Source organism: Neoarius graeffei, chromosome 28, assembly GCF_027579695.1.
Source record: "Neoarius graeffei isolate fNeoGra1 chromosome 28, fNeoGra1.pri, whole genome shotgun sequence".
Classification (NCBI taxonomy): domain Eukaryota; kingdom Metazoa; phylum Chordata; class Actinopteri; order Siluriformes; family Ariidae; genus Neoarius; species Neoarius graeffei.
Genome location: NC_083596.1, coordinates 39,908,704 through 39,934,977, shown reverse-complemented (window position 1 = coordinate 39,934,977; position 26,274 = coordinate 39,908,704). Strand labels below are relative to the sequence as shown.

The window sequence follows — 26,274 nt, the reverse complement described above, 5'->3', positions numbered from 1 at the left end:
AATGCAAGGTATTTTAATTAACGTTCATGTATTGTTGCCTACATCCCTAGGGGCTGGTTATTTGGCTCTCACGTTCAGGGCATTTATGTATGTAGCTAATCTAAGAAGCGTTAACCTGAAAGTCGTCACAGTAGCTAGAAGTTCTGCTTTACTTCCTGTTCACCTTTTAAAGATGGGATTATGATTTTTTTTTTTCCCCAAACAACTGTATCTTGCTCTGAAAAGCTCATTGTGTCATGAAGAGCCAATCAGCTTCCAAGAAGATTCTGAAGCTCGAGGCCAGAAAAGTGAACAAAAGGTATCAGATGCTTCGTGAGCCGTGGGAGGAGCTTCGCAGGCCGAGAGTACTCGGGCAGTCACAAAAAGGTCGATTCACACCCATGTGAGTAAACAATGAATACAAAGAAGCAATGCAAAAGTGAGCATTGAAGAAAATGCCGACGCAGCAGGTTATCCTGGATGTCTCGTGAAGGAGGTATAAACGTGTATGTAGCGTTTATGTGGGATTATCAGTGTAAATTTGACTTGTTTGTCTTAATTTCAAGAGGAGAGGTTGTTGGCATGACAACAGATGGTAACTTGTTTTGGATTACACAAGATGAAACATGAATAATCACAAAAGTGTCGTTCTTTAGGCTGATCGTTCTAAAATGTAGCTGACTGTGGTATAAATGTGCGGTTATGGGAAAATACATGTCACAACATTTCCTGTCATGTTTTATTCATTACTTATCCTACAAACAACACTTCCACATACACCCCTTTTGATACTGTACTGGTTAGCGTCGTTGCCTCAGGGCAAGAAGGTTCCGAGTTCGAGCCTCATGGCCGACGGGGGCCTTTCTGGCTGGAGTTTGCATGTTCTCACCGTGTCTGTGTACTGTAGGTTTCCTCCGGGTGCTCTGGTTTCTCCCATACTCATGCAGGTTAGGTTAACTGGTCACTCTACTCATAGGAACATGTGAATATGAGTGTTACCTTTCGATTTGGCCATGATGAGCCGCTCCAAACTTTCAACCAACACCAAATTATGAACCGTTTGTAGCATTTCCACCAAAATAAATTGGTTCATATCCCGAAAAGATGGTTCCCAGTCCCAACCAAAACATAGCTGGTTTGTTCAGCACGAACCATGACGACATCAGTTAGAGAGGAAACAGAAAAGTATGCATCTTCAGAAAAACTGGACCGAAAACAAATATTTACAAGAACGGAACAAAAGTTCAGAAATAATCAGTGTGCTCTGCCAACTTGCTATGACTGTTTACGGTTGTTGTGAATTGTGCAACACCCTCCATTCATGATGCATCCTTGATTACAACAGTTCTCCTCAAAACTGGGGAAAACATGGGCCAGTTCACTAGCGCCAAGGTTCAAAGAACCTGTTTCCTGTTGGTCGAAAAGGGGCATCGGAGGGCTACATGAGGTCCTTAAAGGAGAACTGAAGGCAAATTTTTTTTATCATTAAAATTCTATTTACCTTATTTTATTAAATATAGAAACGCATTTTTGATTGCTATTTTGTCACTGCTATAGCAAATTATGAGTGTTTGAAATACGCGATGTAATATATCAGTCCGTATGTCAAAGCAATGGTCGTAAACGAGGTTCGCTGAGACCTGTGCGAGACATCGTAGGACGGAAGTAAAACGTACAGCAGAAATCAAAGTGACCGACCCCGTGTCCGAAATCGCTCACTCGTTCACTACTCCCTCTACAGGGAATTACTATATAATAGGAGGAGTATATACTGAGCTCACTGGTAAAATGAAAAAACGCTTTCGGACACTAGTCCGTCGCGCAATTAAAACGTGCCAGATCAGCCGGCTGGTGGGTTTTCAAGATAATAAACACCTGCATGTGTTTTTGTGATAAATCCATATTATACTGAGCGCATTTCCCACATTAATCAACACAAAGTACCTGCAGCTTTCACTTCTTTTTAAATCAAGTCTCAATACTTCCTTCTTTGCTGCTGCCTTTTATTAAATCAAATTTGAGACTTTTAATTTGATTTCCTTTAGCGTGACCGCAATCCATAATGGGATATATTGCTTTGGTTAGTGACCATCATTGTACACTACTTTTCGTGATGCATTGTGGGATACTTTGAGTGCACTATACAGGGTGTAATAATCCTATCATTTCAGACAGCACTACAAAATAGCGTCTTCACTATATAGTGAGCGATTTCGGACACGAGGGTTGTCAAAAGACACATGCGCACGCCCTCTTTCGAACACTGATGTAATCAAGCTGGAAGTTTTGTTCGTTTTGATAGCAATCAGGAAAGTTTGAAAAAAGTAGGCAGGAATCGTCATTTAAACTCGTTTTTGTGCAATATTTAGTTTGTTTTCAAAATGGCGGCACCGACACCTGGTTGACACTTCACATTTTGAAGTCTTTTTCTTTCTTCTTTTCCCATATCTTATTCTTTTTTATATTTGTAGATGTAAATACTTAATTTAATTTATCTAGAAGTTTTCTCTATTTTCTATTCTCTGTTTATCTGTAATGATGCTGCTGGAATTTTAATTTCCCTGAGGGAACCCTCCCAAAGGGATCAATAAAGTTCTATCTAATCTAATCTAATCTAATCTAATCTAATCTAATCTAATCTAATAGTCTTGCACAATTCTTGTGAAGGTCGCATGGATAAGCGATGCCTACCATGGACCAAACGAAACCAGATAGGCCGATATTTAATTGCAATTAGTTGCCAATACGAGTCACGATATAAGGTTACTAAAACCGAAAACGTAATTGAATAACACATAAGAAATAAAGGCGTTTATCCCAAAGCATCGCACCATATTCTCTTCTTTTTCTTCTTCTTTTGTCTGCTCCTGATTAGGGATCGCCAGAGCGGATCTTTCGTCTCCATTGCTCCCTGTCTTCCGCATCCTTCTCTACCACACCTGCCACTTTCATGTCCTCTCTCACCACATCCATGTATCTCCTCTTTGGCCTTCCTCGTTTTCGTTTGCTTGGCAGCTCCATCCTCAACATTCTCCTTCCCACATGCTCTGCATCTCTTCTCAGGATGTGCCCATACCATCTCAGTCTCATCTCTCTTACCTTAATTCCCAAGCTCTCCACATGTGCTGTCCATGGCCGTAGCCAGCTATGAGGCCACCAAGGATTTTTAAGAGCTGAAAATACATTTGTACGCTAAATATTCAACTGGATAAAAAAATAAAGAATAATATTAAAACGTCTCCGTAAAAAGTGCATTGTTAATTATGTTAAATGTTGATTCTGTCTCATGTATCTGCTTCGTGCACGCGGCTCTGAGACCAAGCACACTAAAACGAATGAGCGCAACTCGGGGGAGGAACGCAGTGCAGTAGACACGGGTTTTTCATGGTAACCCTCAGCGCACTTTCATCAAGCTGTTAAATTTACATTTTCGAAGCAGCGCAGTTTTGTCCTCATTGCTTAGGCCAGATCAAACCATTAAACAAGCTTAAATTATTCTTACTCTTGCCACATCCATGATTTTTTGTTTTCAAAACTGATGATATTCAGTTCAAACACCATTAAATGCAATTTCAGGAATAGATCTCTTGTGTAATGTGTAATTCACCTCTCCCATTTAAATATGTCGAAAAAATAGACACAGACAACCATTCACATTCACACCTACGGTCAATTTAGAGTCACCAGTTAACCTAACCTGCATGTCTTTGGACTGTGGGGGAAACCGGAGCACCCGGAGGAAACCCACGCAGACACGGGGAGAACGTGCAAACTCCACACAGAAAGGCCCTCGCCGGCTACAGGGCTCGAACCCGGACCTTCTTGCTGTGAGGCGACAGTGCTAACCACTACACCACCTTCCCACTGACAAAGAACTGGCTCTGCGGCCAGAAAAACCGGTTCCAGGCTAGCACCAGCTCTTTGCTGGGCCAGAGGAAAGAACCGCTTACGTCAGCGGGAGGGGCAGAGCTGTTAAGACCAACAACAACAGCAAGACCGCGAAAGGTTGCCATTTTTAAATAAGCGACGAGATATCATGGATGCAGTAAAGCAGCAGTCATCCATTATTGTTGTTGTTGTTGCTGCTGCTTCTTCTTCTCCGTGTTGTTGTTGCTTCGATGTTCGCGCCAAGGTTTATGCAAATGCAGTGACGTACCTGACGTATACAGCGACGTAATGACGTGGCTCCCCTTAGCACCCCGAGCTATGGAAAAGCAGACTGGTTCTCAGCTGGCTCGCAAGTTGAACGAGTTGTGAACCAGCACTGGCCCCGAACCAGCCCTGGAACTGATTTGGTGGAAAAGGGGTATGTCTCAACTCCGCCACCTCCAACTTTGCCTCCTGTCTCTTCGTTAAGGGTACGGTCTCCAATCCGTACATCACTAGCATCGCACCATGCAATGAGCACAAATCAGTCATGCCCCTTTTCTACCAAAGCAGTTCCAGGGCTGGTTCGGGGCCAGTGCTTAGTTTGGAACCAGGTTTTCTGTTTCCACTGACAAAGAACTGGCTCTGGGGCCAGAAAAACCAGTTCCAGGCTAGCACCAGCTTTTTGCTGGGCCAGAGGAAAGAACCGCTTACATCAGCGGGAGGGGCGGAGTTGTTAAGACCAACAACAATAGCAAGACCGCGAAAGGTCGCCATTTTTAAGTGACGAGAAGCAGCAGCTGTACAAACGCAAAGTCATCCATTATTGTTGTTGCTGCTTCTTCTTCTCCGTGTTGTTGTTGCTTCGATGTTCACACCAAGGTTTATGCAAACGCAGCGACGTAACTGACGTATACAGCGACATGATGACGTGGCTCCCCTTAGCACCCCGAGCTATGGAAAAGCAAACTGGTTCTCAGCAGGCTCGCAAGTTGAACGAGTTGTGAACCAGCACTGGCCCCGAACCAGCCCTGGAACTGATTTGGTGGAAAAGGGGTATGTCTTAACTCCGCCACCTCCAACTTTGCCTCCTGTCTCTTCGTTAAGGGTACGGTCTCCAATCCGTACATCACTGGCATCGCACCATGTAATGAGCACAAATCAGTCATGCCCCTTTTCCACCAAAGCAGTTCCAGGGCTGGTTCGGAGCCAGTGCTTAGTTTGGAACCGGGTTTTCTGTTTCCACTGACAAAGAACTGGCTCTGGGGCCAGAAAAACCGGTTCCAGGCTAGCACCAGCTCTTTGCTGGGCCAGATGAAAGAACCGCTTACGTCAGCGGGGGGGGCGCGGAGTTGTTAAGACCAACAACAATAGCAAGACCGCGAAAGATCGCCATTTTTAAGCAGCTGTACAAATGCGAAGTCATCCATTATTGTTGTTGCTGCTTCGATGTTCGCGCCAAGGTTTATGCAGACGTAACTGACGTATACAGCGACGTAATGACGTGGCTCCCCTTAGCACCCCGAGCTATGGAAAAGCAAACTGGTTCTCAGCAGGCTCGCAAGTTGAACGAGTTGTGAACCAGCACTGGCCCCGAACCAGATTTGGTGGAAAAGGGGTATCAGTGTTGAGTTTCCCAAAAGCATCGTAGCAAAATGAATCTCTCTCTCTCTCCTAGTTAAGATGTTCTTAGCGTTAAGAGGCTTTTAGGAAGCCCCACCCCCAGAGCATCACAAGCCGGAAATGAACTACGCTTCCCTTGATGCAGCTCCTGTCCGTGGCTCCGCCCCCAGCGCCTTTGAGTGGCAGGTTGTTTGTTTCAGTGCTCGCCAGCTGCTGGACTGTTCCAATCCCTGCCGGAGTGGAAACACGGGGGGAGGCGCACACTCCTCTCTTTTCTCCCTTTCCCGTTTTTTTTTTAAACCTCGTTGTGCTTTGCTTTTTTTTTCTTCTTTTTTTAATTTCACCTTTGCTTCTCTTTCTCTATTCTTTCCGTTTTCCTTTTCTTTCCTCCCTGCCCTCCTTTCCGCTCCGGTTCTTATTAAACCCGGTCCATTTGGCTTTACAGCTCTAGTTATTTATTTATTTATTGTTTTCTGCTTTTAAAAAAAAATTATCACACATACACACACACAATAGAATAGAATAGACGTTTATCTGTTTTTGTTGTGCCCCAAATGAGAAGACGCAAACGATGGAACTGCACATTTTAGAGCACAGCCTGAAAGTAGCCAGTATAGCAAAGGAAGGCATCCAGATTTGCACTCACGGATTAATTAAACTCGCTTTCCTGCCCTCGAAAACACGGTGAGTAGCTGCTTGTGTGAATGTCAGTGCAAAAACATGGAGATTTGTGTCAGTAAACCGCATCCTGAGCAGCTTTAGGCTAGCGTGCTAACAGCTAGCTCTCTGTCTGTGAGAAATTTTTACTCTTTCATCCCAAACTTCTTCCTTTATCCTGCTCTGTTTTCAACATGAAGAAAACAAGACTTCAATTTGAACCCGGGGGCTGAAAATAGAAAGTGCAGAAATCCTACCTGAACCTGGGTTTTTTTTGTTGTTTTTTTGTTAATTTTTCTTCTTCTTCTCCTCCTCCATTTCATATTCATGAAGTTGCATGTTAAAGGGGTGTGTGGACGCGCGGCTCGCGCTGTTTTTCACCTCCGTTAGAAAATAATAATAATGATAAAAGCAGCAACAGCATGGCACTGCTGTCCTTTCCTTTAATTTCATTTCATTTCATTTCATCGTTTTAATTTCAACTCTTTTTTTTTCTCACTTCAAATCATTTTTCTTTCGTTTTGGTTCTTAATTAGACGCCTTAAGGTTCATATTATGTCGTCATGCCTTAATAACATGCACGATTTTTCATTGTGTCGACACTTTTTATTTGATTTTTTCCTCCTAAGGATCAGGTTCTACATCATTCCTTTCCCTGCACCATGTCCCCTTCCTGCTGCAGAGCTTTGCCTGGCTGCTGGAAAGCTGTAAACAACTGCAGTGAAAGAAAGAAAGAAAGAGAGAGAGAGAGAGAAGCAAAGCAGCAGGAGTTTGTTTTTTTCACCCCCCCCCTCTTTTTTTTTTTTTTTTTTTAATTGCATAGATATAGAGGTACTTGGTGCTCCTTCCTTCCTTCCTTCCTTCCTGTACCGATAATCAGTGGCACGATATATTGCGATAATCAGAACATTGTTATCGTCACCATCTCATAAGAAACGTCTGAGATTCTAGAATAATCTGTCTTTTTGCCCATCCACGCCTATCTGAGAAGTCACTTTTAAAAAATAATAATAATAAATTTACAAACGTGGCTGCTTGCTTTTCCCAGAATCCATTTCACTGTTGTTTCATTGTTTACATACAGGCCACGGTGTGTGTGCTGCACCAAAAACCTTTGCAAATTCCCTGAACCCGTCAGGAACTTTTTTTTTTTTCCCCCCTCTCTCTCATCGTCCATGAAAGTTTTGAACGCCTTTCCTTCACAGTCGTCTGGTACGACGGAATAACTCTGAATGAACGGCGTTTAAAATACCTTCAGTCTTGCGTTAGATTATCATCTGTGGTTTAGGATGGCGCCTGTCCGTTTTGTTCTGGAATATCGACGGCGTCAAAATTGACGATTCGCTACTTAGTACAAAGGCTTCTCGGAAACACGAGCCTGCCTCTTATACCACTGGTGAATTGTTGCTTCCGAAGGCGGTGATTGCAGGTTTGTGATCATAAAAATCTGCTAATTCGTACACGTTTCCGTAGTAACAGGTTGTTCACGAGGATGCTTCTGATCTCGGACTAATAAAGAACAGATTATTATTAGTTATTGATCTGGTAGTTTTCTATAAGGAGATGTTTGTATAACTTTTTTTTTTTTGGAAGGAGTCTCCAGTGTCACCGTGTTATTTTAGGAGAAAGAGGCAGTGCTGGTTAAAAGTAATAATGGTTTAAAAGTGTGGACATCGTTTAAAAATGACATGCGGCAACATGTAGTGACCTTTAAGCCTTTAAAGCCGATTCACGTCGATTGGCAGCTTGCGTGTGTCTAGAAGATTCTGTGTGTCTGTAGTGTTTAATGCCTTCTCGTCGTGTTTGCAGACACACAGTCCTGAAGGCCATCTCCTCTCCTGGATTTACCGAGGCGTGAGCCGGAGCCCTAATGAGCCCTTTTAAAGTGAGCGTGGGTGGAGTTTTAGGCTCCCCAGCTCCAAGTAATACACTCCAGTTAGTCACTCAGCTAATGCAGAATGGGCCTGGGTTTTTTTTTTTTTTTTTTCTTTTTCTGAATGCAGATTAAGCCAGGCTTTGGACACTGAAGTCATTCTCAGTGGGGTTTTTTTTGGGGGGGGGCATGTCCTGTGCTGAAAATCTTCTCGTCTCCTGCTGCTATTTTGATGACTGGACATTATCAGAAGGCTCATAGAAATAAGGTTGGGCTGTGTGTGTGTGTGTGTGTGTGTCCTGATGAGATTTATTATTTATCTGGAGGTGATATGAGCTTGAGATACCGAGTCTTTCAAGATAGTACGTCACTTTGGTCCTCTGTCCTTTTGTTTGTGCATCAGTCCTATCAGCACTTGGTGGAGTCCATGTGGCCAGAGCGATTATTTTATATATCAAGAAGTGTAAACCTGTTGCACAGTTGTTGTTTTTTTTTCCCCCAGTAAAATAATAGCCTTTATTTTATTAGGGCTGAGAAACAGCTGGCAGATGTTAGATGCATTAAATCTGCCAGTTCCTCTTCTGTCACAGGAAAAGGCTACTAAAAACGAGCTCAAGCAAGAAAGGAGACTTGTTTTCGAATTCTTTCGGCCGGCGAATGCAGCTTGTGGTCTTGAATCTAGCTGTGAACAGTGTGTCTTCAGAGTCCGCTATTGTGTCGAACTCTGTTTTGCTCTGCAGGCTCTGGGGTGTGTGTGGTGTTGTGCGCCTTTTTGATACAGTGATCCAGTATTTCCTTTGAAAGGTCCTTTCTCCTGTTTTATTAAAACTAATTCTACATACCCGCTTCAGTAGACGGTGTGTGTTTGTTTGCTTTTCGTGCGAAGTGTCTCACGGTGGTGTCGAATGCGAGAGGTGGCAGCCCAGTGTGTGAAGACGGGGTGTGGCGAAAGTCGCTTACTGTTCAGAACACTGTTGAAGGCCCTCGCGCAGTTTGCTGCCTCGCCGATTTCACTGGCATCGTCAAAAGGGAAATTTGGCTGTGTCGCAAGAAAAAGACCCCCAGTCTGTTGATGTTCAAGCACTGTTTGATTTTTGTCTCGTGGTTCTGGAGTTGTGTATACATACCCACAGTGCACTGCAATATGGTGGATTTTACCAAGTAAGATGCAGTTCTGAGGCCCTTTTCATAAAATTCATTGAGAATTAAAATAATTGGCCAAAAACTTAAATTGTTGCTAGACCAGCTTTGTTGGAGGAGCTTGTTTTTGCCTCCATTTGTTTGTTTTCCCAATATAACTCAAAAAGTAGTGAACGGATTTGGATGAAATTTGGTGGGAAGGTGGACCATGGGCCAAGGAACAATTGATTAGATTTTGATGCAGATCCAGGAAATTTTTTTTTTTTTTAACTGTTCCCAACATAACTCAGAAAGTAGTGAACAGGTTTGGATGAAGTTTGGTGGACAGTTTTAGTATTATCCTACGATCAAGTGATTTTGCTTTTGATGTTGATTTATATGTGGTTTGGTGGAGGGACGCACTCTACCGAGTGCCCTTCTAGTTCGAATTGGATTAAACGCCCGCCAAAACAAAAACGCATTAAATATATTTATATTCAAATATTTGTGATGTGCTTAGTGATTTCCGGTGCTAACTTGATGTTAGTGCTGTATTGTCATTGCTTCCATTAGAAGCTCATGGTTGGTTGTTGCGCCGACATTGCAGGCGGAGTCACATCTCTAGCTAGGTAGTTTAATGGGGGGGGGGGGGAGAATCTCAAATATAAGAGACAGCAGTCAAGTTTAGGCGTTAGTGTTGTGGAGATGGAGAGACTAAAGCACTGCTGCTTCACTCGGTTTACGTAGAGATGAAGTGAGGGCAGTCGATTCACTAAACCTCGAGTCCCCAGTGTTCAAGTCTGAGAACAAGACTCCAACCGCACCATTTGACGGTGGCTGTTTTAGCGCAACTAGCATTAGTTTATTCCTGAACATGACGTATGAACAGGTGAATGTGCTTCTCTTTATCAGGGAGCGTGAAGTATTCTGTCAGAGATGGTTGGGAGACAGATGTAAGTGCCGAAGGTGTGTTTATTAATACAAGTGAAGACGGTAAACAATCCAGAACGGCAGGTAAAACGGTGAAACAGGCAATAGGTCCAGCGAGGCATAAACGGGCTATCATAGACTCGGCAGAATCAAAGACGAGGATCAGGAAATCAAACAAGGAAATAAGGCTCAGCAATGCAACTCAATACTTCGCAAAGCAAGTGTTTTTTCACAGTTTTTATACAGGCACACTGATTGCGCCTTAATCCTGTGCAGGTGTGACACTCTTGTATGAAATTAGTATAAAAAATAATGTAAATATAAATATCTTGCGCCAAATTATTATGGCATGTTACAAAAAAAACAAAGAAAAAAATCTGAGTCCGATTCATCAGTGCTCAAGTGCTGCGAGTCTGAGTGAGGGCCTAATGGCATGTTCGACTAAAACTCCGAAGTCAGAAATTCCAACGTGCAGCTCGGGAAGCTCAAGGAAAACGCCCCCTCAACTTGGCAAGCCGTGAAGGTTTCCTGAACTCCGTGCGAAGCAGCACATCTTTTTCTTTTAAATGTAATGTAGGAAAATGCATTACCTTTAAATAGCCCATGCTGATAGAACTTTCTTTTTCTTTCTTTATTAAATAAAGACAACTCAGAATATCATTACAAGCTCAATCTTGGAACGTTTTTTAAAAATTCAGAAATCGACTCCCGGCGTGGGCGGCACGGTGGTGTAGTGGTCAGCGCTGTCGCCTCACAGCAAGAAGGTCCTGGGTTCGAGCCCCGGGGCCGGCGAGGGCCTTTCTGTGCGGAGTTTGCATGTTCTCCCCGTGTCCGCGTGGGTTTCCTCCGGGTGCTCCGGTTTCCCCCACAGTCCAAAGACATGCAGGTTAGGTTAACTGGTGCCTCTAAATTGACCGTAGGTGTGAATGTGAGTGTGAATGGTTGTCTGTGTCAGCCTGTGATGACCTGGCGACTTGTCCAGGGTGTACCCCGCCTTTCGCCCGTAGTCAGCTGGGATAGGCTCCAGCTCGCCTGCGACCCTGTAGAAGGATAAAGCGGCTAGAGATAATGAGATGAGACGATTCCCGGCGTTGTTGATGTATAAACTATCCCGTACACGCTTTTCTTTTTTGCAGCTCGACTGGAAACGCCTTTCCTCGGCACACTGCTATTGAAAAATCCATCCGCAGCGGACAAAACTCCTTTGAGAAATTTGATCAGATCCCGCTCTCGCGAATCAACAAACATCCTGGTACTTCACCTCACCACCCCGCCCTCTCTGAGGGCAAAACTAGTACGGGTGCTGATTTTGAAAGCCTGTAAATAAGTGCTCCCCTCACCCCAGTCGCTTGGGTCTGGTTTTACGAGAGGCGTTAAAAGGTGCCTGCCAAACTGACGTGTGTGTGTGATGGGTTCTGTTTGCATAGGCCAAGTCATGTGGAAAATGTATTCAAATACCATTCTGTTTTGCAATATCTCTCGAGCAGGGTGATATCTGTTTACTCGCTCCGGACTGCCTTGAGGCTTGTATAAGGCTAAACTTTGCTCCGTAGATCTAATTTAAAGTTCCCGTGGATAGGGAACAGCGAGACTCGCCAGACTGGCCGGATGGGTGTTAAACAAGAGCTGTTAACTATCGCCGAGAAGTGTTGCGTGATCTGTGTCTGCTGTCTGACACCATTTTAGGCCCCCTATCCCAGTCAGTGACTAATTTTGGAGTGCGATGAATAAACAAACAAACAAAAACAAGACTTTTTTTGTGCGCACGCGCTCCGGTTCTCTTTGCAGAACATACGGCCACCGTTTCACTTTATAGTGATGTGATAAATGCAAGTCTATTTTCATGAAAAACAGGATTTTATTATTATTTTTTTTTAATCTTCCCTCTGATGCCGTTGTCTGCCATCAAAGATTGCGTAGCGTGAGCACATTTTCTGTAGCGTGTGCGCACAAGCTTACACGCACCACACGACCGATCGCAAGCAATTCAGGTTCTGTGTTATGAGAGCAGGTCAAAGATTCCGAGGTGCTCCGCTTTCTCCTAACGGCAGGGGAGCGCTCGGACCCTCTTCGACATACTCGGCAAGTTTTCTGTGTGTGTGGTTTCATGCCAACATGCCGTTCCGGAATATTGGCAACACGTTTCAGAAATTCTCTGCTCGAAATGCATCCAAATATAAACAACACCGCTGCATGTATGTTTTATCTCCCTTTCCTCTTCTACAGATGCAAGTTCTTCAGTTTGACCGAAACCCCCGAGGATTACACCATCATAGTTGACGAAGACGGCTTTAAAGGTACGTTTTGGAGTTTCTTGAGCGTAACGGACAGAACGGAAAGCTCGCACGTCCTCCCCCATTTCGACTTGGTGACAATGTTTGACCACACATTGCTTCATTAGCCACTTTGATTCCATTACGGGTTAACCGAGGACAAGCTGTCTGCCCGTTTGGTTTTGTGTTTGACTGAGTGAATGTGTCATTACACCCGGGTTGCCAGGGTCACCATGGATACCAGTGGCTGTGGGTTGTGAAGCAGGTGCAGGTATTCTAACAAGACGTGAGGGTTTATTTTAGGAAAAAAAAAATGCTGGCTGTTGGTATAGAGCTGAACGAAACTGTGCGGAACTTTTTGCAGGTGATTTATTGACCTCGTTCGTCGAAAGGTTAAAGGTATTAAACTCCTTCTTCCTCCGTTTCAGAACTGCCCGAGTCGGAGTATCTCAGCGTAGCAGATGCAACATGGTTAGCTCTCAACGTGGTGTCAGGGGGCGGCAGCGCCACCAGCTCTCAGCCAATCGGCGTGACCAAAATCGCCAAGTCCGTCATCGCCCCCCTGGCCGACCACAACATCTCCGTCTTCATGCTGTCCACCTACCAAACCGACTTCATTCTGGTGAGTCGCAGAGTGAACAGGAAATTCCAGACCCACACTATAAATCTAACTTTGCCATAACCCTTTTTTTTTTTTAAATGGCAAAATCTCCATTCTCCTCTTAAAGCTAGACGGCTTTTCAATTTCATAAAATCGGTGAAATTTTAGTTCCCTCTGAAATTCATTGTGATGCATTTTATTTCTGTAATATCGTAACAAAAAACAGGCAGTTCCGTGGCCGGTTTACCTCCGTCGTCTTTATCTTTTGGGTTTTACGGCAGCTGGCGTCCACAGTGTTGCATTACTGCCCTGCGCTGACGGTTCCATCGTTCTGTTGCTGATCACACCGAGGTGCTCGCTGACCGTCGATATTTATTAGTTTGGTCCTGCGTTTCCTTTCCTTCGTATATAACATAACGTCTTTTCCGTTACTGTAGTCGGTCTTTCACGTTTCGTTCGCGTGCTCGCATGCTCCGTTTTCCTCTCCTGTTTTAAATTTGTATCCCACAATGCCTTGTGCGAACGAGGAAAGCCCACCACGTCATGCATGACGTTGGTATCTTGTATTACGTCATGGTGAAGCAGGAAAAAAATTGCGGAGAATTTAAGGCCACGTGGAGATATTCATTAATTGTCCTATTAAAAAAGCTAATAAAATTGGAAGTCTTTGATTCGAATTCGGTAGCTTTCGGTCCACTAAACAAAAATAATTGGGTATCGGGAAAATTCTTTTATGACCTAAACTTGAAAAATCTGAAAGGCGGGACAACTTTAATGGGGGTTCTAATGTTTTCTAAGCGAGTAAACGTTCAAGTTAGTTTCCTTTTGGAGGCTTGAAGAGCCCAAACCTCCTTTATTCCTGCTGGCTGGTTAGCATACCAGAGGAAAATTTAAATCCTTGAAATTTCAAAAACATCTGACTCTGAATGCGAATTTAAGTCCGGTTTCATTCAGTCATGTGACCAGCGATTCAACTATAAAATGCTGTAATCGAAGAAAGGAAGGCATTGTTCGAATTAGCAAAGAATGCAGATGAAATATTAGCCACGTTCTGAAAATAGATAGCTGGATATTTTTCTTTCAAAGCAAAATATATGCATGTTTGTTTCGTTCTTCTCCATATCCTATAAGCCGGTGCGTCAGCTTGGTATCCAGTCAGGACAAAAATGGTCACAGAAAATATGAACCGATGATAACACGTGCAGCTTGTAGCTTTCTTAGCCAAGCCGTGATTTACGCCGCGTTTAACGCCTGACTCTGACCGTTTCCTCCTCGAGACCTTCAGTGACCCGAGAGCTTCTGAGACACTAAATTATGAGGCAGGAAGACGAGAACAAAGCAGCGCCATGATTTAATTGTTATGAACTGTTATCTCCGCCTGTTCCAAGCGGCTGCTTTGTAGATGATGTACACTTCCGGGACATTAACGGGAAAGTGTGAAGTTTATCGGAACGCCGGGCTGCCGAGTCTTCATGATGTTCCAGCCAGAAATAATCTTGACACTTATTAAGGTGGATATTGTAGAACAGATTTATGAAGTGTGTGTTTGTTTGTGTTACCCTGAAGTGTTTTATTCCTCTAATACCACAGCAATTTGCCAATGAGAACAATGTCGTGTTTTTTTTTTTTTTAATTATTCCCCCCCACTGGCCGAAAGGCCCGGATGGGGATTGTCATGGTGACGTCTGTCCATCCATCCCAGGAAGGGTACTCGCCTTCTGAAATCAACTCCTCTTACAGTTTTTGGAGGAATTTCACTAAACTTGGCAGGATTCTATGTCAGTAATATGCATATCGTAATTTCATTCAATTCAGTCGCATTTTACCAGAGTTATGGCACAGTTGCCAGTTACGGTTGAAGATTGACTGACCGTTCCAACAAAGTGCTGAAACCAGAGACTCCTTCCATAAATATTGAATAAATCTCTCTGAACAGCTGTAAGTCAGTCGTTACTAAAGAAATGACGTATAAAAACGAGTGCGTTAATCTAATCCTGATTACGGGTTTATCGTCAGATTTGCTGTTAAAGAAAATTAATCAACACCTTCTTTTGACCAATCAGATTCCAGAATTCAACAGTGCTATATTATAATGTATGGTTTTTTTTTGTTGTTGTCCATATTAAAGGCAGGATCTACCTCGTAGGTCGCTGAACACAAACCCTACATTATATTTTACCACGTTTCAAACATATTTCATGCTTTTTAGCTGCCAATGTATGTTTTTTGAACTTGTATCAGTCAACACGTGCATGCATCTGACTCGGTCACATTACTCGCATATTTGACGTGCAGGGCAGTATATTCTCACTGTTCACCGTTTTGCTTGCACAGTGCATTTCACAGTAGAATAGACATCTGGTCCAGGCTGAAAGGCACACGGGAACGCAGGGAGGTGCTTCATTGTAGAAGTCAGCGTTTTGATCAGAACAGTTGAAACGTTCCGTCTAGAATATTGAATTTTCCAGATCAGGGGTTTCGGACTCCGGTCCTGGAGGGCCACAAAGCTGCTGCGTTTTAACATTCTGCCTCATTTTAGACAACGTAGTTGACTAATTACCCAGGTCTGGCTTCGGTCAGAAGAGAGACGACGGATCCCCGCGCCTCAAACGGCTTTGTACGCAATTTTCTGTAGGGAGGTAAAAGAAGCCATTTAAATCTTTAAACATCTGCTTTAAGTTGTTGCTCCATGCTCGAGTCTGCGGTATAACAGCCTTTCAGCTAAAGATAACTCGCAGCACCCTCTGGTGGCTCCATCATTTCTGGTACAGTGTCGTGCACAAGTATTCACCCCCCTTTATGTTTGTCCTGTTTTATTACAGTACAAGCTGGAATTAAAATGGATTTTTTTCGGGCCGTTTGATTTACACGAACGATAATTAAGATGAAATAAACAGAAATCTGGAGTGTGCATAGGTATTCACCCCCCAAAGTCAATACTTTGTAGAGCCACCTTTTACTGCAATTACAGCAAGTCTCTTGGGGTGTGTCTCTTAGCTTAGCACATCTAGCCACTGGGATTTTTGCCCATTCCTCAAGGCAAAACTGCTCCAACTCCTTCAAGTTAGATGGGTTGTGTTGGTGTACAGCAAACTTCAAGTTATGCCACAGATTCTCAATTGGATTGAGGACTAGGCCATTCCAAGACATTTAAATGTTTCCCTTTAAACCGCTCCAATGTAGCTTTAGCAGTATGTTCAGGGTCCTTGTCCTGCTGGAACGTGAACCTTTGTCCCAGTCTCAAACCTCTGGCTGACTCAAATAGGTTTTCCTCCAGAATTACCCTGTATTTAGTGCCTTCAGTCCTGACCAGCTTTCCTGTCCCTGCAGATGGAAAACATCCCCACAGCATGATGCTGCCACCACCATGCTTCACTGTAGGAATGGTGTTCTCAGGGTTTGTGCCACACATGGCATTTCCCATGATGGCCAAAAAGTTCAATTTTAGTCTCATTTGACCAGAGAATCTTCTTCCATGTGTTTGGGGAGTCTGCCACATGCTGTTGGGCAAACTCCAAACATGTTTTCTTAAGCAATGGCTTTTTTCTGGCCACTCTTACATAAAGCCCCACTCTGTGGAGTGTATAGCTTAAAGTGGTCCTATGGACAGATACTCCCATCTCCGCTGTGGATCTTTGCAGCTCTTTCAGTGTTCTTTTTGGTGTCTTTGTTGCATCTCTGATTAATGCCCTCCTTGCCCGGTCTGTGAGTTTTGGTGGGCGGCCTTCTCTCGTCAGGTTTGTAGTGGTGCCATATTCTTTCCATTTTGCTATAATGGCTTTAATGGTGCTCCCTGGGATATTCAAAGTCTGGGATATTTTTTATAACCCAACCCTGATCTATACTTCTCCACGACTTTGTCTCTGACCTGTTTGGAGGCTCCTTCGTTTTCATGTTTGCTTAGTAGTGTAGCAGAGTTAGGGTCCTTCCAGAACAGGGTGATTTTATACAGACATCAACTAATGTGACCTTATGAAGTGAATTGTTTGGACCAGCTCTTATTTAGGGGTTTCATACGAAAGGGGGTGAATTACCTAGCCTGGGAAATCCCATGCCGCTTTGCACAATCGTTCCGATCTGAAAAGACAGCATGGAAACTATGGTCTAAAGGCTCGCCTGAGTTAGGGAGCCAATCAGAGAGTGGGGAGGGGTGGAAAGACGGTGACGCGTACTACTCGACAAACGGAAGCTTGTAGTTTATTTGGGACTGTTTACGGATCACATTTAACATGGCGGCGAGCGATACGAACCAAACTTTCGATCAAGCTTTAGACACTGTTCTGAATAGTTTAGAGCGAAAGTTTGTTTTAAAAAAAGAACAGCGTTTGGCGTTACAGTCTTTCTTCGTCGCTCTAACTACGTCACCGGGTACAACTGCCATGATTGGCCATGGGCTACGTATACGCCAAATGATAGACATTCGCAACGTCCAATAAACGGCCGTTGACAATCGTAAACCACACCTCCCCTACGAGAAATTCAATAGGCGGATTCCAGACCATATTTCACTTGTGATATGGTCTGGTGTTAACCAGACTATGAATTACCTATGCACCCTCCAGATTTGTTCCTTCGCCCCACCCCACCCCACCCCACATCTTAATTATTGTTTGTGTCACAATAAAACAGTGTGCACCTTTAAAGTGGTAGGCATGTTGTGTAAATCAAATGGTGCTAACCCTCCAAAAATCCATTTTAATTCCAGCTTGTAATGCGACAAAACAGGACAAACACCAAGGGGAATGAATACTTTTGCAAGAAACGACATCAAACACATTGCGGTCACCGACTGTGAAAAGTGGACATTTTCACTTTTGGTGGTTGTGTTGCATCATTTGGATAGTAATGGGATACTTATTTCACATTATTGCATTAATCACACTGAATTACAGCACCAAGAGCACTGTGCCGTAAGCTGCAGCCTTTTCGTGCCTTGCGTATGAAATCTGTGATTTAAGGACATTACATGGGGGGAAAATATGCTGATGTCTCTGCTGTAATCGATTTGCGCTCGGAGAACAGAAAAAGCAAGACGTCCAGACTTGTAGACCATGACAACTGCTCGTGCTTGTCGTCTCAGCACATTTTTCTCTTTGTGTGTAGCGACTGTTCGATTCTCCTTTCTCTGCACACACACACGCGCACACTTATCAGCTACATTCTCTCGCTCGCTTTCTGGGCCCCCTCCCCCACAGCCTGCACGCTCTCCGGGACCTGTTTATGAAAATAAAAAATAAAAGGCGAAGCTGATGGTAATCTGGAGGTGGTTATGTAAAGAGGATCAGCATGGCCTCTTGCTGGAATTCAACGTCCTCTTAGCTGCAGCCTTTTTTTGGGGGGGGGGCGGCAATGAAAGGTTGTTTAAGAGGGGTTGGGGGGTTGCTGCTGCTGTTCCACCTCTCTGACTCGGGCCAGCGCAGGTCCCCTTTGCTTCTCATGCTTGTGTGCGCGCATTTTATAAATAGCTGGGCCAAAGTGAATCCTTTTATCTGACTCATTGGGGCCGGGAGACAAAACTGACGCCCTTGTTTCTCACTCGTGTTATTATTTGTTTATATATGTCTGCAGCCCAAGCCTGGCCTACTTTTCGATTGCTTGTAGAACTGCAATCTCTCTTGTGAGGCTCTGTATCTCAAAAGGTTCAGGGTGCCCTTTTTTTTTTCCCCCCCCCCTCTCTCCCCGTCTTTTGGAAATATTTTCTTTTCGTAAGTTAACGACAGTCAGATGTAGCCGTTGGGGGATATTGTATTGCTTTCCTATGCTGACAAGATGGCCCGTACGGAAAGGAGATCCACAGGGGTTGCCCTTGAAAACACCCCACCCCCACCCCCAGCCTAGCGAGTCTGTTTCGTATGGGCTCTGTAGGACCGGTCTGAATTTCAGTTGAACTGTTTGCTCAAGTTTTCTTGTTGAAGCCTTTTGTTTCAAATGCAAACGCACGTGTGTTTCTCAAGATACGCAGACCAGGCGGGTGGACACCTTGTTATGTCCTTGGCGATCTTCACTGCAAGTTCGCTGCACAATCAAGTTTAGTAACGCCTCAGAATGCTTGACACGAAGGAGGTGACTAAACTGACAGCTGAGGCTCAGATTGCAGGCACACTGGCAGAAACATAGCAAGCAACTTAACAATTGTGCCAAAGCAGTGTAACTAATCCTTTAAACATGGTGTAGGACTACTGCGTGCCTTTTTGCACCAAGTGATTGATTGTGCTGCCTTTTTTTTTTTGGACAGTGTTGTTAAGTCACTAAACATCGAGTCCAAGTCATTAAAAAAAAAAAATTTCGAGCCCGAGAACAAGACCCCAACCGCACCATTTGACGGTGGCTGTTTCAGCGCCGTTAACATTAGTTTGTTCCTGAACATGACGCATGAACAAAAAGAAGCACATTCACCTATCAGGGAGTGTGAAGTATTCTGTCAGAGATGGTTGGGAGACGGATGTAAGTGCAGAAGGTGTGTTGATTTAATACAAGTGAAGACGGTAAACAATCCAGAACGGCGTCAAAATTGTGAAACAGGTCCAGCGAGGCACAAACAGAATCGAACAGGAAATCAGGGGTCAGGAAACCAGACAAGGAAATAAGGCTTGGTAATGTGTCAGCAACTCAATACTTCGCAAAGTAATGCTGTGTTCACACTTATACCGGTACGATAGTGGTATAACTGTATTGATACAAAGTATACCGGTACAGTTTAGTGCATCTGTCCACACTAGCGAGAAATGTTTGTGGTTTTCTTTCATGGTAGTTGAAATGCGCGTGCGTGAAATGTTTCCGTGGTTACCGAGTAACTTCCTTCCGAGAAGATATGGCATCCGTTATTTTGAGATCTCGAGAAAACAAAACAATTATTTCATGATCTCAGCTGGATCACTGTATCTCCGTCGGTAGAGACGAAGCCGGGCCAGTCTTCTGCGGAGGTGCCGCGGACTAATTTTGAAATGATCCCTTATTAAAAGACTTAATGCAATCTCTCCCTGCGTCAACCCCTGATCAAAATATTGCCTTATTAGGTGATCGATTATTCCAGACATTCTAATGACCAAAGTTGCGTCTATACAGAATGAGAAATAGCCCCAAAGTCAGCATATCGCAAGTCTCTTGGTGCACCTGAATGAACCATTTCTCAGCTGTTTACTCGAGATCATGGAATAATGGTTTTGTTTTCTCGAGATCTCGAATTAGTTGTGTTGTTTTCTCGAGATCCTGAATTAATTATGTTGTTATCTCGGGATAACAAGGTGAATAAAAAGAAAAGGATTATATGAAGGGCCTCTCTCGGCTTCCGTACGGATGAAACAATGTGTGTGCGCTTTTTGTTGTCAGTGTACAGTCTGTATTTCTGGTGGTCATTTATTCAGTCGAATCGTATAAAACGCGCGAGGCAGTTGAGAAAGAAACAAACGAATCGCCGTTCTTCACTATTTTATTCAGCGAAGACATCGATTGAGGTGTGTGACTTTGCGCATGCGCATTATATTTGTATCGATACAGAGCCGCTTCATCTGTCCACACTACAGCGAAGCGCTACAGTGCTGATACAAAACCCATACATTTGTGGGCTTCGTACCGATACAGTTATACCGCGACAGTACCGGTATAGTTGCTAGTGTGGACAGGTGTTGCGGTATGAAAGTAGTTTCGTATCGGTACAAAATCCCTAGTGTGGACAGGGTATTAGTGTGTTGTTGCAGTTTTTATACAAGCATGCTGTTTGAGCCTTAATCCAGTGCAGGTGCAAGTTGTTTACGGAGCGTGCGCTGTCCGGAGCACGCCCGGGAGTCTATCTGATGCATGCGCCAAGGTGTGACACACTTGCACGAAATTAGTACAAAAGTTTTTTTGTTTATAGTGCTGTCAAAGTTAACGCGTTAACGCGATCTCAATTTAACGCGATTTTAAAAAATAGTGCCGTTAACGCAAATTCTAATTTGGCCCTGCGAGTCACCCGTAGTTCCTGCTGAGGCTTGTCGCGCGCTGCGTTTAACTGTACCAACAGGTTTACCATCCAAACGAGATCACATGGGATTACCTTTCACAGGTGAGACTGGAAAAACACTTTTCAATACTTTTCCTTCAGTCTTCAGTTTCCCAGCTCATCTCCACCGGGTAGGTGTACAATTATAAGCAGTGAGCATTAGATAATACAGTGCCACACTATGTTGAACGTTTTTATTTTTATCTGTTTTTTTCTTCTTTTATGGCAAATACTTCTCTTCAAAAGAAACTAATGAAGAGTAAAATAAATTTTTTTTTTATTTTCACAGTGATATGCACTTTATTTTTCATCCCTTGGTTTTCTCATCTAATATGGAAGTTATGGATGTCAGTGGCTGTGACAAGACGTGTTATGCTCTGCAATAAAAAAAAAAAACATTGGTACAAAGCAAGCTCATCTCATCTCATTATCTCTAGCCGCTTTATCCTTCTACAGGGTCGCAGGCAAGCTGGAGCCTATCCCAGCTGACTACGGGCGAAAGGCGGGGTACACCCTGGACAAGTCGCCAGGTCATCACAGGGCTGACACATAGACACAGACAACCATTCACACTCACATTCACACCTACGGTCAATTTAGAGTCACCAGTTAACCTAACCTGCATGTCTTTGGACTGTGGGGGAAACCGGAGCACCCGGAGGAAACCCACACGGACACGGGGAGAACATGCAAACTCCATACAGAAAGGCCCTCGCCGGCCCCGGGGCTCGAACCCAGGACCTTCTTGCTGTGAGGCGACAGCACTAACCACTACACCACCGTGCCGCCCACAAAGCAAGCTCATTCACTTTTTTATGCTGATAAGAGAATTACAATGGTTTTTCATGTGACAAAAATGTGCGATTAAATTGCGATTAATCGCGAGTTAACTACGACAGTCGCGACATTAATCGCGATTAAATATTTTAATCGCTTGACAGCACTAATATATATATATATATATATATATATATATATATATATATATATATATATATATAATTTTTTTTTTTTTTAAATGCCAAATTATTATGGCATGGTACAAAAAAATAAAGGAAAGAAATCCAAGTCACGAGCCCTGGACTCGAGTACTACAAGCCTGCTGTAGGGTGATTTTATAACATGTTTTCCAGCAAACAGTGAGAGACAGGGAGCACCACTAACATAGTTCATTGTTAGCCACAGTTTACCTTATCCCTTTAATTCAATGGCTCTCGGTCCCAGGTTTGGTGCCCTCGTGTACTCTGCAAATTTGTTATTCTCTCTAATCTTCTACACCTGATGATAAATTGCTAGCTATTTCCCAGTGAGATAAGATACACAGCTGAAGCTTTGTTCAGACAGGCAGCTCAGATTTGATAGGAAGGTTTTCTACAGTTTGGAAAAAACAAAGAGAAACATTCCAACTTCCACTGTTTCCCAACTGGTCTGGCGTCACAAACACATCCAGTTAATCTTTGGACATGCAGCTTGGTATGCAAGATCAGTTCAGATCATTTGCTGTGGTGAGATTCTGGACTCGGGGAAAGATCTTTTTGCGAGCGTAGTACCGGTAGAAACGAACATGGTTTCTGCAGATGTCTTCGTTTCTTGAGAACCATTACTAGCCTTTGATGTTCATTCGTTCATCTTCAGTATGGCCTTTACTCAGGTCAGGGTCGCAGGGGATCTGGAGCACCCTTGAAGAGAACCAGTCTATCTCAGGGCACCATGTGTACACACATTCACACCTCATGGCAATTTGTTTGGAAACCAGAGAGCCTGGAGACAACCCATAGGGACTTGAACAGAACATGTGAACGTCATGAGTTCAAATCCCAGCACCACCATGCTGCCAATGGTGGGGCCTTAATTCTAAAGTGCTCCGGTGTAATCTGTCTCGCATTTGGATCAAGGCATCAGAGGTAAATGTGAAGCTCGATGCAGTAAGTAACCCGAGCTCAGGATGGAACCGGAGTGAAAACAAGTTCAAGAGGGTTATGAGAAGATTAAACATCTTGGCAAGCTTATAAGTCTCCAGACTTTCTGTGGTTGGCAGCGTTAATGCTCCACTCACAAACTAGCTGCTTCTCCTGCTACGTTCGTCTGCCTGCCATTTGTGCAACATGGAAACTGAAGCCTCTACACAACATCTTCAGAAGTTCTGTTCCTCCAAGATAAATGTCCTTTTGGTTGCCCTGTGAGTGTCATCTTTGCAAGAACTATAGAGGCCAGCAGTGCTATGCTCTATTCCCACCAACTCGCATTGGCTTTCCATAAAATGTCATTGACCCATGTCCATATAGTGGCCAGCGCAGTAGTGCAGCAGGTAACGTTGCTGCATCACAGCTCCAGGGTCCGCAGTTTGACCCTGAACTCGGACTACTGTCTGTGTGGAGTTTTGCATGTTCTTGCCAACCTGGTGTTGGTTTCCTTTGGGTTCTTTTGGTTTCCTCCCATCTCCTAAAAACATGATGGGTCATTTGGTTATTCTGAGTGCCCCTGGGTGTGAAAGTGTGTGTGCATGGTGATATCCAAGGTACAGTTGCAACCAGAAGTTTACGTACAGTTTAGAAAAAGACACTTTTTTTTTTTCCTCTTTTCTTCCCCCTTTCCATGTCTGACAGTAAAATTGAGGAATTTTTTTTTTTTCCCTATTTTAGGTCAGTTAGGATCCCCAATTTACTTTCATCAAAGTCATAAGTTTACATACACTTGGTTAGCCTTTGGTCGAATTGCTATTGAACTGTTTAACTTGGATCAAGCGTTTTGGGTTTCCTTCCACAAGTTTCTCACAATATCTTGCTGGAGTTTTGGCCTGTTCCTTCTGACGGAACTGGTGGAGTTGAGTCAAATTTGTGGGCCTTCTTGCTCTCGCGTGCCTTTTCAAAGCCACCCATAAATTTTTCTATATGATTTGTGATGGCCACTCCAATCCCTTCACTTTGTTGTCCTTAAGCCACTTTGCAACTAATTCAGAGGTATGCTTGGGGTCATTATCCATTTAGAAGACCCATCCACGCCCAAGCTTTAATTTTTTTGGCTGCTAAAGAAGGCAACTGGACTTGCTTGAATTCTGTCTATGACTCCCATGATGGCAGAGAGAGCCAACGACCCTCTAGGCTGCTACCACTGTTCACACCTGGCCTCCAGGGACCCTAACACCTACAGGATAACGAAGGTGGTGTTTACATTAGACTGTATCAGCGGATCATCAGATTAACGTTTTTAAAATTATTCACGTGCACACAGCAACGCCAATACACAAATCGCGTGCACACAGCAACGCCAATACACAGATACGCTAATCACATGACTAGACGGCACATAATGTGTTTCAATGTGTCAGTGCGGCTCAGCGCTTCCTCCTCAGCGGCTGCGCTCCAAATCACTCCGCCCTGAACAGCGAGTGCCCTCTGGAGGGTGCGCACTCCGGCCCTGCGCAGCTCACAGAGCGCGCGAGTGAAGTGCACGAGCAGTGATTCGGGACTGAGCCGCTGTGTGTGATCCCAGTGCATATCGGGCATGCGCAAGTCACTCACCACTTGCAAGTGGAAGGATGGCAAGCCTAAAGACAATCATAACTACACAATGGGCAGTATTTGCATCTTACCATGAACAACATTTAAGAATGGCAAAGCATTATATTCATACTTTTATACTCTTTTTTTTTTTTTTTTTAAATGAAAAACAAAAAGGTGATACAAGGCGGAAACAATAGCAGGAAGTGAAGTCCGCGCCGTTTTTCAGCAGTCGCATCACATGACCAACGTGGCATGAACAACGCCAGCGAATCAGGAAGGTGGATGTCACAGTGACGTTGTCCAATGACGATGTCAGCTAGAGCTCAGCACTGCGTTTCCTCGTATCTCAATGTTTACACAGCACCGGATCAGATACGAACTGGGTTGAATACGTGGGCCCTGGCGGATTCAAGTTGTTCCGCCTGTGGAGTCGTTTCCCGGCGTTTTAATGTGAACGGACAGTGCATCCGCGACGAAAAAGAGACGGATACGGTCTAATGTAAACACCACCTAATGGCCCTTTTCCACTACCCTTTTTCAGCTCGCTTCAGCTCACTTCAGCCCGACACGGCTCGCGTTTCGACTACCAAAAAACAGCACGACTCGGCTCGCTTCAGCCCTGCTTAGCCCCTAAAACTTGCACGGTTTTGGAGTGGGGCTGAAGCGAGCCAAAGCGAGCCGAGTGAGGCTGGGGGCGTGAGCAGACACTCCCCTGTGCACTGATTGGTGAGGAGGAGTGTCCTCACATGCCCACACACGCCCCGCGAGCACGCTGGGATCTGTAAACACCGCAAACCCGGAAGGAGAAGAATTACGAATTACGAGAATTTCTGAAGCCTTATGCGCCTCGCCTCATCTATACGCTCTTGCCAGTATCTGTTGGCGTTGTCGGTGACAACAAGCCACAGCACCAAGACCAGCAACACTAACGACTCCATGTCCTCCATGTTTATTGTTTACTATTCGGGTCGTGAGACTACCGCTTAAAAGCTCACTGATGTCACTGTTTGCGCTGCTTAACGACATCACCTGACGTCCACCCACTTTCGCTAATTCCACCCAATGTGTCCACCCACTTCCAGCCAGCACGGTTCAGCGCGGTTGTAGTCGAAATGCAACTCCAACAGCCCCACTCAGCTCGACTCAGCACGGCACGGCTCAGCCCGACTCAGCCGCGTTTGTAGTGGAAAAGCGGCATAAGAGTGGCAACGACCCATATGACATCAACGACTCTCCTTAGGGTTGCTTTTGGTCCACTAGAGGATAAATACCTGGAAGTCAGACAGAACTGAAGAAGCCTTTCGGATGAGGGGTGAAACGTCTTCAAGAATTTCAAGCAAGTCCAGTTGCCTTCTTTAGCACGTATGGTTTACAATGATGACTGAGAACTTTCACAGACAACTTTTTGGCTGATGTCTTGAGATGTTGCTTCAATATATCCACATAATTGTCTTTCCTCATGATGCTGTCTATTTTGTGAAGTGCACCAGTCCCTCCTGCAGCAAAGTAGCCCCACAACATGATGCTACCACCCCTGTACTTCAGTCAGGTTGGCGTTGTGAGGCTTGCAAGCTTCCCCCTTTCTCCTCCAAACATAACTGATCATTATGACCAAACAGTTCAATTTTTGTTTCATCAGACCACAGGGCATGCCTCCAGAAATGAAGATCTTTGTCCCCATGTGCAGCTGCAAACTGTAATCTGGCTTTTTTATGGTGGTTTTGGAGCAGTGGCTTTTCAGCTCATGTCGGTAGAGAACTTGTTTTACCGTGGATGATGACACTCTCTTACCGGTTTCAGCCAGCATATCTGTGAAGATACTCAGTCGTCCAGGTACATAGTAATCTGTGGTTGGTAGAAGAGAGCAA

General features: G+C 44.3%; 1 protein-coding gene across 1 annotated transcript in view; it reads left to right on the top strand.

Moving 5' to 3' along the window:
• Positions 1-5,662: 5,662 nt before the first annotated feature.
• Positions 5,663-26,274, top strand: part of castor2 (cytosolic arginine sensor for mTORC1 subunit 2) — a 31,746-nt gene continuing 11,134 nt past the window's right edge. Inside the window, exons 1-3 of the mRNA XM_060912763.1 lie at positions 5,663-6,153; positions 12,275-12,345; positions 12,750-12,943. Coding sequence (XP_060768746.1) covers positions 6,041-6,153; positions 12,275-12,345; positions 12,750-12,943 — 378 coding nt within the window. The 5' untranslated portion in view covers positions 5,663-6,040. The remainder of the gene's footprint in view (positions 6,154-12,274; positions 12,346-12,749; positions 12,944-26,274) is intronic.